Here is a 15382-nt window from a genome sequence, read left to right as displayed (position 1 = left end):
AAAAAGAACATAGTAGTGAGTCCAGAGCTGTAATACAGAACTAGGAATACGCTTTCAACCCTCCAACAAAGGTTAATGATACTGAAACTATCTTAAGGGATTATTACAAGGATGATGACGATTATCGTGGTTTTGTTATGGATTTTCCACAAAACCTACAAAGGCAGGCACTAGGGCCCTACCCTGCTCTCACTTATTGGGGAAATATAACAAGTCAGAAATGACAGACTATGCTAGAGCTTGAAGTACACTTAGCACTTACTGTTTATTTTAAGTTATGCTTTCCCAATGGAGTTCTATCATAGCTTTAAAATATACTGTCTTTTTATATCTACAAAGCATTTCATGATGAATGCAGAAGTTGAAAATTCTTAGTAAGAATAAATCACATCCAAAGATAGAACCAGCACAACAACAACAACAACAACAACAACAACAACAACAACAACAACAACAGGAATTGGTATGTGCAGACTTTCAAGTTATAAAGAAACCTTTGTCAGGCTGAATGGAAATGCATTAGAAGTGTCAAAACACTTTATAAGCTGGTTCATATGCTTTGTTTTTGAGCATTTCTTGGTGAAGGAAGGAAATGCTGTGTCAGAACAGCAATAACTATGGAAGGCACAATATGGCCTGTCTTATGGAAGTTGCATGATTAGACCAACCTGTAGCAAGCCTAGCTGTTGTCATTTCATTGGGTCTAAAGCAGCCTTTTCCAAAATTGGGCAATTTTGATGGTATTTTTCAATTTATATGGAAACTACTTGCAAACAGTGTGACCAACACTGCTGCAACCGATGCCTGGATGCTGTAGAGCAACTTTCACAGGTACCTACTGAAAAAGGCCCATGACGAGCAATATATGTTTACCCAGTCTCAGGTCAATTTTGAAATTTTAATTCTAAAAAGATGTGCTGAAAGGACAAATACTTACCTAAATTTAATCTACACTAGTGCCATTTTTTTAAATTAAAAAAGTGTGACTACCCTTTTCTCCCTCATTTTCTTCCGTTTATTTTAGGAGTGAAATTGGCTATACCAGCTGGTAAGGCTGCTCCATTCAGCTGGTATAGTCCATTTCTCCTTTCCATTTACTTTGGTGTCACTTGGGGAAAAGGAAAATCTTTAGGAAAGAGGAAAATGGAATGGAAGGGCTCTTACCCCCCCCCAACATCCAGAACTTCACCCCTCCCTTATTACAGCCATATAGTTATCAGGCAGTAAGAAAGAAGTTATTCCTCTTGCCCTTCATAAGGTATAATCATTTTGCAAGTTGAGTATACATCTGCTTGTGAAAGAAGGAACTTTTGGAGACGAAACTCTCCAGGGAACATTCCCTATCAGTGGAATCTAAGATACCAAAGCCCACAGAGCGGTAGCTGTAAAAAACAGTGCACATCACTTAGTGATACTGTTTTTATCATTGAGGAAACCAGTTTCTCTTGGAAACTGTTTCCATGTGCATTCATAGGGAGCAACCAAATAAACTTGGCTCTTGTCTTAGCCAGGAGCTACCAAAACAGCAGAGGTCAATAGGAAATATAGATAGTTGACCCCTAGGTTTGGGTAGCCAACTTGGGTGTTCTCCAGATGGTGCTGAATTATACCCCCAATCAGACTTGCTAAATACAAGTCATTATTAATATTACTACTAGTAGCATTACAATACCAGTCTGGAGAACTGCAATAGCTCTTCAGGGAGCTGATGGTGATTTGAAAGACGATTCTCGCGTTCTCTGTTATCAAACAAGTTTTGCAGGTATTATTTTTTTAAAAAAACAATGCCAAATTCTGCAAGACCCATTTCACAGAGATGGAAGTGGGGCGAGCCTTGACTTTAAGGCTGCTTTTGACACACTGAAAAAACTAACTCTTGTGCCTCTAACCTCAAAAGGGCAGTTCAAAAAATTGCAATTCACTTGCGCTTCCTCTGCTGCTGCCCTCTTAGAATCTCTGAAGCCAATCTAAAAATAGGGAGAGTCATTGCTGTGTTGCAAAACCCTGGCATGAAATTTCTTCTAACCCAAAATGAAAAAATAAAAATCTCTTCTGCTTCCACACTTAACCTGTCTCATGAGGGTCGGGGAGAAGAGCCTGTTTTTCAACACGTACACCGCAGCAATGGAAGACGCATGAGTTATGATGAAGGCTTAGTTTCTTAGGAAACGTATGTACCATGTAATTTAAAATATCATACAATTATGTATCCAAGTATAGAAACACAATGGATGAAATCCACCCTTTACAGCTCAAAGCCCAAATGCTGGGATGATGCGACAGGAACTTCTTGGAATTTGTGAGCTGCGAATAGAGTCTAATCCCTCTTCATTTAAAAACAAAAAAAGAGAGAGCAAATAGGCTGAAATTGCAACCCAAGTCAAAAGCTCAACAGAGCGAAGATTTCAGTCTTTCTGGATGATTCATGTGCAATCAAAGAGCTACTTCGGATTGAAAAAAGCCTAGAAGTAAGTTGCGTATGTGTAGCCTCCGATAGCAACTTCTTGCTTTTATTTATTTCATTTTAATCCCTCCTTTCTTCCATGAGCAAACTCAAGGTTGCATGCATTGGGTTCCCAGGAAACCATCTCCCATCCAGGCACTGAAGGCTCACACCTGATTAGCTTCCACAAAGGCACTGCATTATGTGTCTTTGGGCCATGCCTTGGGATTTTATAGTTTGCCGTTACGTAGTAGGAACCGGAGTTTTTGGATAGTAAATGGTACACAATACAAAGCAGTCTCAGATCACCACTGCTCCCCTAAAATCAAGGCCATACACAAGAAATGGCAAGCTGTTTTCTTAAAAATAATTATTTTGAATTTCATATACCGGTACCTGTCAAGATCCAAACAGGCACATGTAAGTGTCTACAAAATGAACCTATGTCAAAGTGGATGCAATAATTCCATTTCCAAGTCGCTTTAGTGAACAGGCTAGCGTGAAGCCATTTGACCTGGCAGGGTGCTAAGAAATTTGGAGAACCACACACATGGCCGCCTGCCCACATCCTTTCCTTTTTGTAGGATCAGCAGGGTTTGTGTAGTCTTTTATCATGATCACGTATCAAAGTGAATTTGAGGGGAATGCTTGGTTTACCATGCATGTAGGAAAAATGTACAACTGTGTTCCTTTGCAACTCCAGTTTATTTCAGCTGGGCTTGCTTACCCTTAAGACAAAGGTGGATTGTTCCCTATAGCTTTTAAATGTTCAAGCTCTATGCTAGGGCAGAGTGAGGTGGCAAGAATTGGGAGGATATAAAAAGCATTTCTGGATATGGCTAGGGAACGATACACGCAGGTGGAAAAATGAGCTTATAGAAAAGACAGACAACTGGAAAAGGTGTGGATGACCTAGTCATTACGTTACAATAAAGAAAAACGAAGGTTGCCCGTGAATACCCGTCACTCTAAAAGCCGGGCTTACAGTACTTTTCTATTTATGGATAATACATATGCAAACAAGTTATCATAAAATAGCATCAATTTGCCTAAGAAGCATAGAGTAAAGCAGCTGGTTCTCAACTGCACTTCACTTGAACAAGCAGTTTTGTATCTGTCTTGAGGCGAGTTGTCAAAGGAAAACTCTTGTTTCAATGATCTTGTGCTATATGAAAACATATTTAGAACCTCAGAAACCCTTCGGCCAATCTTGGGTTGCCTGCCATGAACATCCTTTTAATTGTTCCCATAATACTTTCTTTTTCATTACAATGTGGCTTGTGTGGAGAGTTTCCCAGTGGAATGTGTCCATTACGCCATGCTATCTGTCTTCTTTGCCAGAATTACCAGTGACTGCTGCCATGTTCAATTTGCATCCATCTCAAAAATCACAGAACAGATCAAATATGAATTTGTAAGGGGATCTACTTGGTATTTCCTTGGTATTGTAAGGGTTTTTCCAACATTCAAACACTGGCAATTTGGAAAAAGAGCACCTGAAATGCTTTGCAGTCATTGACTCCAATGTAGTGCAGTGCACAAATGGCCTTGCTTTCTAATTTCAACCTGTCACGACCTTAAAAATACATTATGGTAAAGTGACCTTCATAGCTGCATTTCCTTATAAGCTTTCAGAATCTATTGCAGCCCAAATAAATGTATAATTGCTATCAGATGTTTTGGCTGATGTGCTCATGAATCTTTTCTAGACTATCAAAATAGCATTTCATAATCCCTATTCCCTGGGAAATACTTTTCTGGCCTTGTTCTTCTTTCCTTATAAGCCCAGAAAAATGGCTAAACAGGTATCATATTTTCCCCCTACAAATCATTTCTGAATCCTGATTACCTTGTTAATTTCCTTTCTCATTGTTGAAAGCTGTCAGGCCAAACTGAGTGATGAACTCAGGCCCTGTGTGCAATACTGGTGATGGTAGTGTGGAGTCAATGGGTGGAGTGAATAGGATTGATGCAGCTTGGAAAGACCTGGTGCTCCTGTGATCAGATGGACATCGCAATTCAGGACTGCACCCATATCTATTTTGGAAGCTGCCCCCAATGCCTTTCATTACGGAATTTTAAAGCTAGTTTGCTCTCCACATTTTCATTTCAACTGCCAGTTGAAATGCACATATGCATTTGGAAACACATGAAGCCCCTTCACACACTGCTGAAAAGAAACACATTTACCCCTCTTCTTGTTAATACTTGGGGTATGGGAAATTAAGTCTATTTCTGGTTCATATCACTTTCCTTTGTGTCGATCCATAAATCAGTTCTGCTCAATTTCTGCATTAATCTACTTTTTAAAAAATCTGCACAAAATAATCATATTTAAATATGTATTTTTGAATTCAATCCCCCCAAACCACATGCATGTTTTATTGTTTTATCTTTTGTAAATTGCTTTGAGGTTGTTGTTTTGTACAATCAAGTGATGTATACATTTTATGAAATAAATAATAACAAATACATACTTATGTGTACTTTTCCTCTCAAAACACACATTTCTAAATGTGTTCCAACCTAAGATATGGATTTGTAAAAATTTTTTGATAATTTTTAAAAGACAAGTGATTGCAAACTTCAGAGATGTATGATATCTTCAGGATAGCTACATTCTGATCCATACATTATTAGTCTGGGAGGTCTAATAAGATCAGGTCAGTTCACATTGGAATTTGCAAAGCCTGTTCACATTCTCCAACAAAGAAAAAAATGGACATCTGCATACACAACTGCTTTGTTCATGGTGACCACTTTTCTCCATTGCCTGAAGCACAGAACTGCATAATTTCAGCTCCTGTTCATAGCAAACTGAAGGACAGTAGCTCAGTGGTACAGCATTAGCTTTGAATGCAGAATGTCCCAGGTTCGATAGCTGGCCTCTCTAGGCAGGGCTGCAAATGTCTCTTGCCTGAACCTCTGGAGAGTCAGGACAGATGGACTGTTGCTCTGATTCAATGCGAGGCAGATTCTTATGCTCCAAATGGAGACAGATGAGATGGTAGTCACAAACACCAGCCCTGCAGAGGGTGGAATGGCCATGTGCAGTTTCCCTGACGTCTAGACAAGCGGAACAGATTTGTTCAACAGCAGTAGGAAAGGCCACTGGCGGTGTTGTATGAGGCTGCTCAGTATTTCACACCGATGCAATACTTTATTGGCCCAGAGGAAGGGCAGAAGAGGAGATTGGGAATAATTTGAGCGAACATAATCTTGACAAGGAAGAATATCACAGCAACGGGGAGACAAAGATGGAACAGCTGCAGGAAACATGCTCTCCCCCTTCCTGCCAGAAAGAACACTCTGCTCCAAGGGCCAGTTGCAGAAGCAAGGGGGGGGGGGTAAACACTTTGCCAAGGGAACAGGAGTCATGAACTGCTATTCAAGCAAGGGAAGACCAGCCTGGCCCAAACAAGATAGAAGTTGATGTAGTTCACTGCTTTATTTTGTCCCAGAAGAAGTGATCACCTCCTCTACCTTTTCCTCCCACTCTTCTTCCCTTGTGTCTTTCTAGTTATCTGAAAAGGGGGGCTTAAAACATGTAATAACTAAGCAATAAGTAAATAAACAAGCTTTTTACCACCTCTACCCTGGAGGTGGTGCTAGATACTTCGATTGAGTCCATTCACAAAAATATGCCACCATGTATAATTCAAAAAAGTATGCTGCCAGACATAGATTTCTGATTTTTTAAAATAAAAAAGTAAATTTGATAGTGCTGTTCTTTCTGCTGTTGTTTCTGTTATTCTTGACGTGCTTCTCCCCACTTTTTAAAGTAACCAGATATTGGATATTGGAACTTATTGGAAGTCTTTTACACAGAAAAGTCAATAGACTTGGACCCTGGACTCTGAAATTGCTGCGATGCAATACAGGCAAGACCAGGGGTGCATTTTCAACTCTGAGAAACTGTTGTAAGCACCTCAGGTGCATAGTAATCTGACCCAACAAATGCCCCACACACTGCAATTAGCCTTTTTAAAAAGCCTTCTATTGGCAAAATGTGGCCCGTTCAGCAGAGGGAAGGAGAGGGGGGAAAGACCCTGTGGCCATCAGGGAAAGCCTCTGAGGGCACATAGCAACCTATGTAGCTTGTCATAGCTTGGAAGGGCTGTGATAATAATTCCAACATTAAAGAGTGGAATTCAAGGAAGTTAAGCTTCTCCCACTATTACCTTACCTCCCACTATTATCAGTGACTAACAGCAGATTCACAGCAATCAAAATAAACACTTCTTTACATTTCATGGACTGAATGGAATTCCCTTGCATTAAATGTGGGCATTGCTATTAGGACATAGCTTTAAAAGGGGAGTGAACAAGTCCATGATGGCTCTACAGAACTTCATGTGCAGAGACAGTGTGAGAGGAAGCCACAGTAGAGAATTATTGCCCTCAGTGCCAGAAATGTCTGATTGGCCTCCATGGAAAACAGGATGTTAAGCTTAGATGGACCTTTGGTCTGCTCCAATATGACTCCGCGTTGCAAGAGGAGATGTACCTGCTGAAATTCTACCCACCCACAAAAGGCACAGGACCTCAATTCTTTCTTAAATCTGGGTACCTTACTGGAATCCCATTTGAACAGAGATTATCTCTTTTAGTTCCCCTACCATAGTTTAACAAAGAAAGAGGAAAGGTCTTCGGTGGCAAGGTTCCCACCTGGTGAAGAAATAAGGGCTGGAGGTTTCACAAGACCACTGAGTCAGTAAAAGGCTATACTGTAGCTGTTTCATTATTGAGCAATACCTCCGTGTCGGAGCTTGGCTTGCTAAAATCACAGTGGCAGCTTCAAAGCTCTCCTTCCGACATATGGAATTAGGCAAGTGAGAAGAGCGTGAGTGGAAAGGGAAACACAAGTGCGCATGCATTCAATTAAAAATTGAATACACATGTTAAGCATTTCGGAAAAAAGTGCTCTGAAATGGAACACTGGTCCAATTTGGAGCTGTTCTGGTCTCCTGGGTAAAACATTAAGTTTTCCAAAAGTTTGCGAAAGCATGACTTTTACTACAAAGGCCAGATCAATTCAGTAAAGTGTTCTTTAACGTACATGAAAGATCTGCTCCCATAGGAATGAGTTACAAAAAGTCTATTTTTTTTTCCAAATTGTGGCAGAAATTCTGAAGAGCAAATGTCTCCCATCTGGATGTCAGCTTTTACACATGTAATGGACTGTGTGTGTACAAGTGGCTGGGTACATTTTGCATATGGAGAATACATGTTTCTTTCAGCATAGATTTTTGTGTCTCCTAGTACTCAAATTGTTCGTGCCAAATGACTGCCTGTTCACTTCTGGAAGTGTAATCCAATGTTGCTGATCACTTGGGCTTACACGGTCAGGGCAAGAGGCTTGCAAAACAGACCAAATGACACATCTAGAACATGGAAAGTTACCTCTCTTTGGGCTCGTCCACACTTCTGATTGTTCCATGCCTAGAAAGCATGGGTCCCAGTGGTTTTCCTCTTGACCCACATTTTCTAGACATGGGTCTGAGGTGTCATCCCCTTGCCCCACTCCTTTCCCAGGGAAAACCCACTCTTTAGTGCTAAATTGGAGCAAACAACAATTTTGAAAAAAACCCTGAATTGCTGCTTGCCCTGATTGTGTGCTAAAGAGTGGTTTTTCCCAGGGAAAAGCAGCGGGACAAGAGGAAGTGTGGACAAGCCCTTAATTATGATGTGGCTCTTGCCTATTGCTTACAATACACTTGCCTTCACTGCCTAACACAATTCTGAATTTGACCCACTTTATTTTTTTTAATGCATCAAGAGCACATGACTTATGGCTATGGTCAAATAACAGATATGTTTGTCGATTATTTCATTGTTTGTGCGAATAAGGTACCTTGGGAGAAACTCGACCAAAATTCAAATGGCACAACTACAACAAATTGATGCTGTAGATAAGTGCAACTGTGCAAGGAACAAAACAGGGAGGCTCCCCTCATCTGCACATGGACGAATGTAGCTGGGAGAAAGGCAAGGCAGTGGAGCAGAAATGGACAAACTAGCCCAGCCTCCATGCAGCAAGCACGATGCTTGAGTCCGGACTGTATAGGAGCTTAGGGGTGACATATTTCAAAAAATGAAAAAGTTGTGCTATTTTTAATAAAACTTGTTTTATTAATATCTACCAATATGGACTGCCATACGTCTGGATTTCCCCAGACTTTTCAGCAATTTCTGCCTGGACGCTGTTTATGAGCGCTGAATACTGGCTATGTCTGGGAAATTCCAGACATATGGCAACCCTAAGTAACTTTCTGTCCACACAGATTCATGTGTTGCTTCAGTGTCCAAAAAGGCACAACTGGAACAATCTTATCTCAAGTATGGGGTAAATTAGCATAGCCTACAAGCTTTAAAGGACAGTTTACAGATTTGGTTTAAGTGAGAGCCAATGATAAGTTGACATACACCTCTCCCTGCAAGCTTGGCCCCTACTGTTAGGTAACTGCCTAACATGAAAGAAGTACAGTAATGAGCTTAATTTTTCATAATGCCCCCTGCAGTATGCTGTCATGTGTGAATTTGTCTGAAGTTTCTTCTCTTAAAAACTGTCCCTTTATGAGAATGAAATCACCTATGGAATTCCCCCCTAAATCAGTGTCACAAACACAATGCTACAGAATTTAACATTGGCCCCTGTGGCATCTAAAAGACTTTGCACGTTTATTGTGACATAAGCTTTCACAGAGCAGAGTCTAATCCACATTTATGACAAGGTATATTTGTTAAACCTTTTAAGATGCCACAGGGATCTTGGTTGTTTTGCCTAGAAAGCAAGTGCCCTTCTGAAATTTGCGACCAAATATAGTACACACAAACAATACTCAATTGTACTTATGTAATGCTTACAGTATTCATATGAAGTTTGCCCCTTTATGTCTGTGCAAACAAAATAGCTACATGCAGAGTTATTTCTCTTTAAGTATCTGGCAAGGCATATGACTGTTAGAAATTCCGTCTTGGTTAAAACAAAATTTAGCGCTTGTTAAAGCGTTAAGAGGAATGCTGATGGGGTCAAAGCAAATCTTCTGATGAAGCTGTAAAAATCACCTCCAACACGCCAACGTGACTGAATGCTACCATTAGGCTCTCATGCAGTCTGCTTTCCTGCAACCAGCAATTAGCTACGTAACCCTTCAGTGTGGTAACTGAGTTTAGAGCATAGCTTTAATAATAGTGGTAGCAGGATGCACGTTCTCTAATTCAACTTGAAGCCATTCTTCCCCCCCCCCTTTAGACCCACAGAAAGCTGCCTGTGAGTATGTTAAACTGCCCACGGCTTAGATGTCTTCTAAATACATTTTGGGGGTAGGTAGTGTGGTCAACCAGAATTCTGAAAATCTCCTGTATGTAACGTACATTTTTTAACTTCCTTCTCTAGGCTTTGCCTCTGGTTTGTCAAATATATCTTTTTAAGGAACTTCACACACCTCAGGACCAAAATATATACGTTGGTGCGGTATGTCCTACATGCAATTTGGTTTCAAATGGGAGCTATCAAAATAGGTCCCCCACTGAATTTGCATTTTTGGAAGAAACCAGAACTGAAAGGGTTAGGATGTGTTACTGCAGCGGTTATCAGCAGACAGCCATCTAACCTTTGGTACTTACAGGAATTTTATGGCTCTTGATCATATTATCAAATTCTTCATTAATTTTTTTGTATTTTTCTTCAGTGCGTGGGGTGAGGGCATAAGAGGAGTCGGGATCGGGGCTTTCACAACCTTTGTTTTCTTTCTTGTTCAATGCCTGCCAGGTTCAGAGAAATATCAGAAAGTAAAAAAAAAATGAAAGGGAGTTCAGGGTACTTACACATAATCTTTGCCTGCTGATCATTAGATCAATATCTTCATTAATTTTCCTGTACTTGTCCTCTGACTCAGGGCTGTGACCTACTGAATCATCTGCATCGGGGTCTGGGCTGTCACAGCCATTAAGTCCTTTTTTCCTCAACGTCTGAAATACATAATTTGGAAAGTTCAAGCCTTGACATAGGCTGCAAGAGAGATCCAGGGCCTTTAAAAGAGTTCAGGCTTCCTGGGGGTTGGAAGCTGTTACATTTTACATCGGGGAGAGAAAGAGGAAAGAAACACATTAGGTCAACAAACTACGGCTCTTGTCACCAGCGGCAAAGAGAGAAGCCACAGTGACCTCGTCCGAATCTGGAGTCAGTCAGTAAATGCAGACAGTATACAATCTAATAAAATGTCTGCACTACCATCTATGATTATGCCTGCAACAGAAACACCAGCGGGTTAAAAATTTCAGCATTCACCTCTTTTTTAGCACACAGAAAGGTTAATGGATTCGATCAAGTAGGGAGCTGCTAACACTTCTCTGTGAACAGAACGCTGATCCCAGAAACAACAACAACAGGCAGTTTTCAAGGTAGTGCAGTTTTAAGCCTGTAATAGCTTTTGTGACAATCAGCAGACACTTTCTCTCTTGCTACTTCTCAGGGCAAGACTAAAATAAGGAAGTTAAGTCAGGATACACTGTCCAGTTAAGTCAATATTGCCCAGGTTACAATTTCAAGTCACTAGGGTACTCTCACCCTTGCGCCCAAATTATAACACAAGAAGAGACCTTTGAAACACCTTTAAATACAAACAACACATTATTAATTATGTTTATCAAAGACATTGAATGAGCTTCGAAATGGATAGAACTCCTGGATGCAGATTCTTTCTTTGTCCGACACACAAGCTCTAAATTCAACAGAAAAAAATGACGTATTTACTTATAAGTAATGCTAAAGCATAACTGAGCAGCTCAACATGTCGGTGTCTACATATACACAACATACACTTTTCTCCTACTAAGATCTTAAATATAGGAGCGCATTGGGAGGGGATAGTCCTTCTTTCTTTGTTTCTTTTATTTCCTTATTTCTGTGTCTCTTTGGGGATTTCTAAAATCTATTTATTGATAGAATATGATGATAAAGTGATACTTGCAATCAATAAAATTAACCCACATAAAAATAATAATTTTTAATTCCATGCTGACAGAATCATCGGTGCAACATGGGCCAATCTATGGGGGAATGCTTGAAAGCCAGGATGCCACCACTGCCATTCCTTTGAGGAGCTTAAGGTGGTACCGGTATGTATGGTTCTCCCCACCCCTCCCTTCTCATTTTATCTTCTAAGAACCCTGAGAGGTAAGCTTGGCTAAAATACAGTGACTGGCCCAAGATCACCCGCTGAACTTCACAATGGTGTGCACAGTTGAGCATGGATTTCCCCTTCACTATTACACCACATTGGATCACCACATCATTAGTGCAATTGTGCAATTTCTGGGACCTTCAGATATATGCCTCAAGCCAGTTGAAATGTCTCTGCTTTAACTTGCAGGCATAGGCAACCTTGGCTCCCCAGATGTTTTGGAACTACAACTCCCATGATCCCTAGCTAACAGGGCCAGTGGTCAGGGATCATGGGAGTTGTAGTTCCAAAACATCTGGAGAGCCAAGGTTGCCTATGCCTGGTTTAAACAGTAGGCAAAATGGCTAAAGGGGAGGAAAAAACTGCTAGGGATGTTGTTGTTACTGAAGCCCCTTGCATGGCTGTCTGCCAAATGAAGATGAAGGTGTTATTTTTTTCTGACAGCCTCAAGCTCTGTTAATTTTTACCTACATTTTGAACTCTTTGTTTTTAATTTGACTATAAAATAAAAATGTCTCTCCAACTTGCTTGTGGCAACTTCTTCTGAATGCTTCTTTTTAAAGAATGAGACTATTATCAGGGGATCCATACCTGGATGTACAGTAAGTCCTATTAAACACAGTGGGAACCTTACAAGGAAACACTGTATAGCAACAGATTGTGAAGTCCTGGACTGCTCATTGTGAATTTTGCATATTTTAGTTTCTTGTATTACCCAGGAAAATGATTTTTTAAAATCTACTCCTAGAGTCACTTTTGAACTCCATCAGGTGAACAGTAATCTTATGGGTCTCTTCTTTTCAGAATTCAGTAGCCTGGATAATCAACGCAACAAAACCACAAGGGCTCAAAGTGCCACTCTTTTAAAAATCCTTCCTCGTGACACAGTGTATAGGAAGGGAACGAACCCTCAAGTGCTGGGGGGAAGCCTATTTCCCTTGGTCATTGCTTCTTGCTGCAGATCTGAAATGTCTTTCTCTGTCATTGAAGGCCAGCCAGGTCTTACGCTCCTTGCTCCCATTAGGAAGATTTATGTCTCAAGTAACTCAAGGAGGCAGAAATCTGTGCAGTATATTCCCAGTCCACCTCTACTGTGAGCACAGAAGCTGCCACTGTATTTGGTAATGCAGAAAGTTCAATAAAGGTGTTAGATAGCATTTCTGAGCAGTAGCTCTTAGTCACTCAAAACACTGTTTAAAAACTGGTGCGTTTTATGGTGTAGTTTTAAAAGATATAAACTTTTAGGATTTCATTTGAACAAACTCATCATTGACAATTCAATGCAGTCGAAGTGGCCGGATCTACACTCAATATTCAGCACCAGTGCTTGCTTATTTAAGTAAGCACAGCACAGGCAATGTGAGTAGCTGATAATTCAACATCTGCAAAGCTACACATAGATGCAAACTGGAATTGGAAAAAGATATGTGCTTTTGCTTTGCTTTCATTTCTTGAACACCATCTATTAGCAAGATGGACTGTAAACAATTGCTACAGCTGCCACTGCCTCCATATCCCATTGTCATTTCTGATATGGCTACTAAAGAGCCAGGTTGTACTGATCAAGTGACCGTTTGGCTCCAGTCATTGATCCCTAATCTATGGTATGAATCCCAGTGAGGTCGTTGTTTGAACAGAATGACTTCTATTTGTGCAATGGAGCTTCCCCTCTCCTCCCCTCCCCTCTCCTCTTCCATGTGCTACTCACAGACAACCAAATCTGCTCTGGATGGCTGGGGAAATGCCAGAGCATAGGGTTGCCATATTTCCAAAAGTAAAAGCAAGGGGAAAGTTCTTGAGATTTTTTTATGCAAACGCCAAATAACAGATTGACTTGCCTAAGATTCAGGACAAAGCACCCACCTTTCGGAAATTCCCCCCCAGACGTCAATTCCACCTTTGAAATCCCAGTAATGTCCGGGAAAATCCGGACACATATGACAGGCCTACCAGAGCATATTTGGGGTATTTGTGCAGGGGCAGGAGAAGGAGTGAAAGTTGTTCTGCTCACACAATGACTTTGTTGGCTACAACCATATATCTGAGCTTATAACACAGATTCTCTTATGGCACAGTGGGGCAGTGTGTCTGGCTGTTAACCAAAAGGTTGCTGCTTCAAGCACACCCAGGGACAGCAGTGGGCAGGATTCCTGCATTGCAGGGGTGTTGGACTAGATAACTCTTGGCATACCTTCCAACTCTCCAATTCTATGATTCTATACCTCTGAATCTCATTTCAAATTCCATAATGCTCTAATACAATACGTTTTCTCAACCTTCTGCCGTAATATTAACAAGTATGAACTGGTAAAGTTTAAACATTACTGAACCCCAATTTATGAATCATTAAGGAAAATCACCAACTTTCAAGAGGAAATAGAAAAGATAAAAAAGATTTTAAAAATTCCTTATTTTTCTATCTCTATTTTTTCTCTTTCCTTCTTTCCTTTTTCTTCATGTTTTCATCTTAGATTAATGTTGGAAGAAAAAAGATATTTGAGACTAAGTTTTTTGGCTTCTCTTTATAAACTCTAATAAAAACTATTTTTAAAAAGGGAAGTCACACCAACTGACAAAAATGACGACGACGATGTTCGTAGGGTACAATTTCCTAGGATGGAAACTTCTTCTGCGCAAGTTTCCTTGAACCGGAATGCAAGACACACAACCCCTCTCTTAATCTCAAGAGACTTAATGCAGGATACATATCTGGTGGGCTATGCCCACAGACACACCAACATCCTGGGGCACTGGCAGGGATTGAGTTTAGTCATCCAGACATTCATCAAGAGCCTCTGTGGGGAGGAGGGAGTGAACGAGGGCACATCAAGTGATCTGAAAACATGCAAGTTGGCTCCCTGTTCCGTGAGAGCTCAGCAGTTTACAATCTGACATAAGGCTACATCACTAGGCATCAGCAATTTTACTTATCCCAGATATCCACACCTGTCAGCAACTCTGCACCTGTTGTCTATTCTGGCAAAGACCAAATGACAGCAGCCAATCGCCGTTGCTTCTGCTGCAACATGGCCATAGATGGCTCTTCTCAGTTGTGTCTTTGCAGACTGGGGCTGCTAATCTCTGTGGATTTCAGCAGTCTGCTTTTTGTACTTGTAACGTTGTCACAATTTTCAGCTCTTCACTGTGCTAAGTGTTTAAGAACATAATATTCATGATTTTTATTTTTTTATTTTTTTAAAAAATACAGGCTTACTTTCCACAATAGCTGTATGTATTGTCCATTCACCAATGTTTCATTCTACACCTCGCTCTGAAGTATGGTATTTCATGGGGATAGTGCAGCTATATCCAAATAGGGTTTCCTTCATCTCAGTGGCAAATAGTGTGTGGGCCTTGCTATTGATGAGATCTACACTGTGGAGCAAAGGATTAAAAAAAACCCACCCCACCCCTAGCCTTGTATATCAGGGTCCAGAAACCAAATCAGGGAACCCATGCAGAATTTTTGAGAAAAGAAAAGAAAAAACCTGGTGGGAGGGTGAAAACCACAATCCTCGTGACTAGCATATTGCGTAGTTTTCACCCTCCCACCACTTAATGTGATAAAGGAGAGAGGCACTGAATTATTTCCCCGCTTCCTGCAGTTGGTGGTTCCAGACCTTTATCCCTTTACTTCTGGTGCCAATACCTGAATTGAGTTGGGAAAGGAGAAAAGTGGGCAGTGGCAGCTGTGAATTCAGCGCTTCTATGTCCTTACACAGATAAAGGAAGCTCCTCCATCCCCAACGTC

General features: G+C 40.7%; 1 protein-coding gene across 18 annotated transcripts in view; it reads right to left on the bottom strand.

Annotated features, from left to right (window-relative positions):
* MEF2C (myocyte enhancer factor 2C) overlaps positions 1–15382 on the bottom strand; it is a 163134-nt gene that overhangs the window by 35515 nt on the left and 112237 nt on the right. For 13 of the 18 annotated variants that reach the window (XM_035099835.2, XM_035099851.2, XM_035099836.2 and 10 more), the window contains 2 exons: positions 10358–10417; positions 10073–10210 (listed from right to left, as the gene is read on the bottom strand). In XM_035099835.2, coding sequence (XP_034955726.1) covers positions 10073–10210; positions 10358–10417 — 198 coding nt within the window. Of the gene's footprint in view, positions 1–10072; positions 10211–10273; positions 10418–15382 lie in introns of all 18 variants that reach the window. The other 5 variants (XM_035099848.2, XM_035099852.2, XM_035099850.2 and 2 more) reach the window with 3 other exon arrangements.

Source organism: Zootoca vivipara, chromosome 11, assembly GCF_963506605.1.
Source record: "Zootoca vivipara chromosome 11, rZooViv1.1, whole genome shotgun sequence".
Taxonomy (NCBI): domain Eukaryota; kingdom Metazoa; phylum Chordata; class Lepidosauria; order Squamata; family Lacertidae; genus Zootoca; species Zootoca vivipara.
This window is presented reverse-complemented; position numbering and strand designations above follow the sequence as displayed.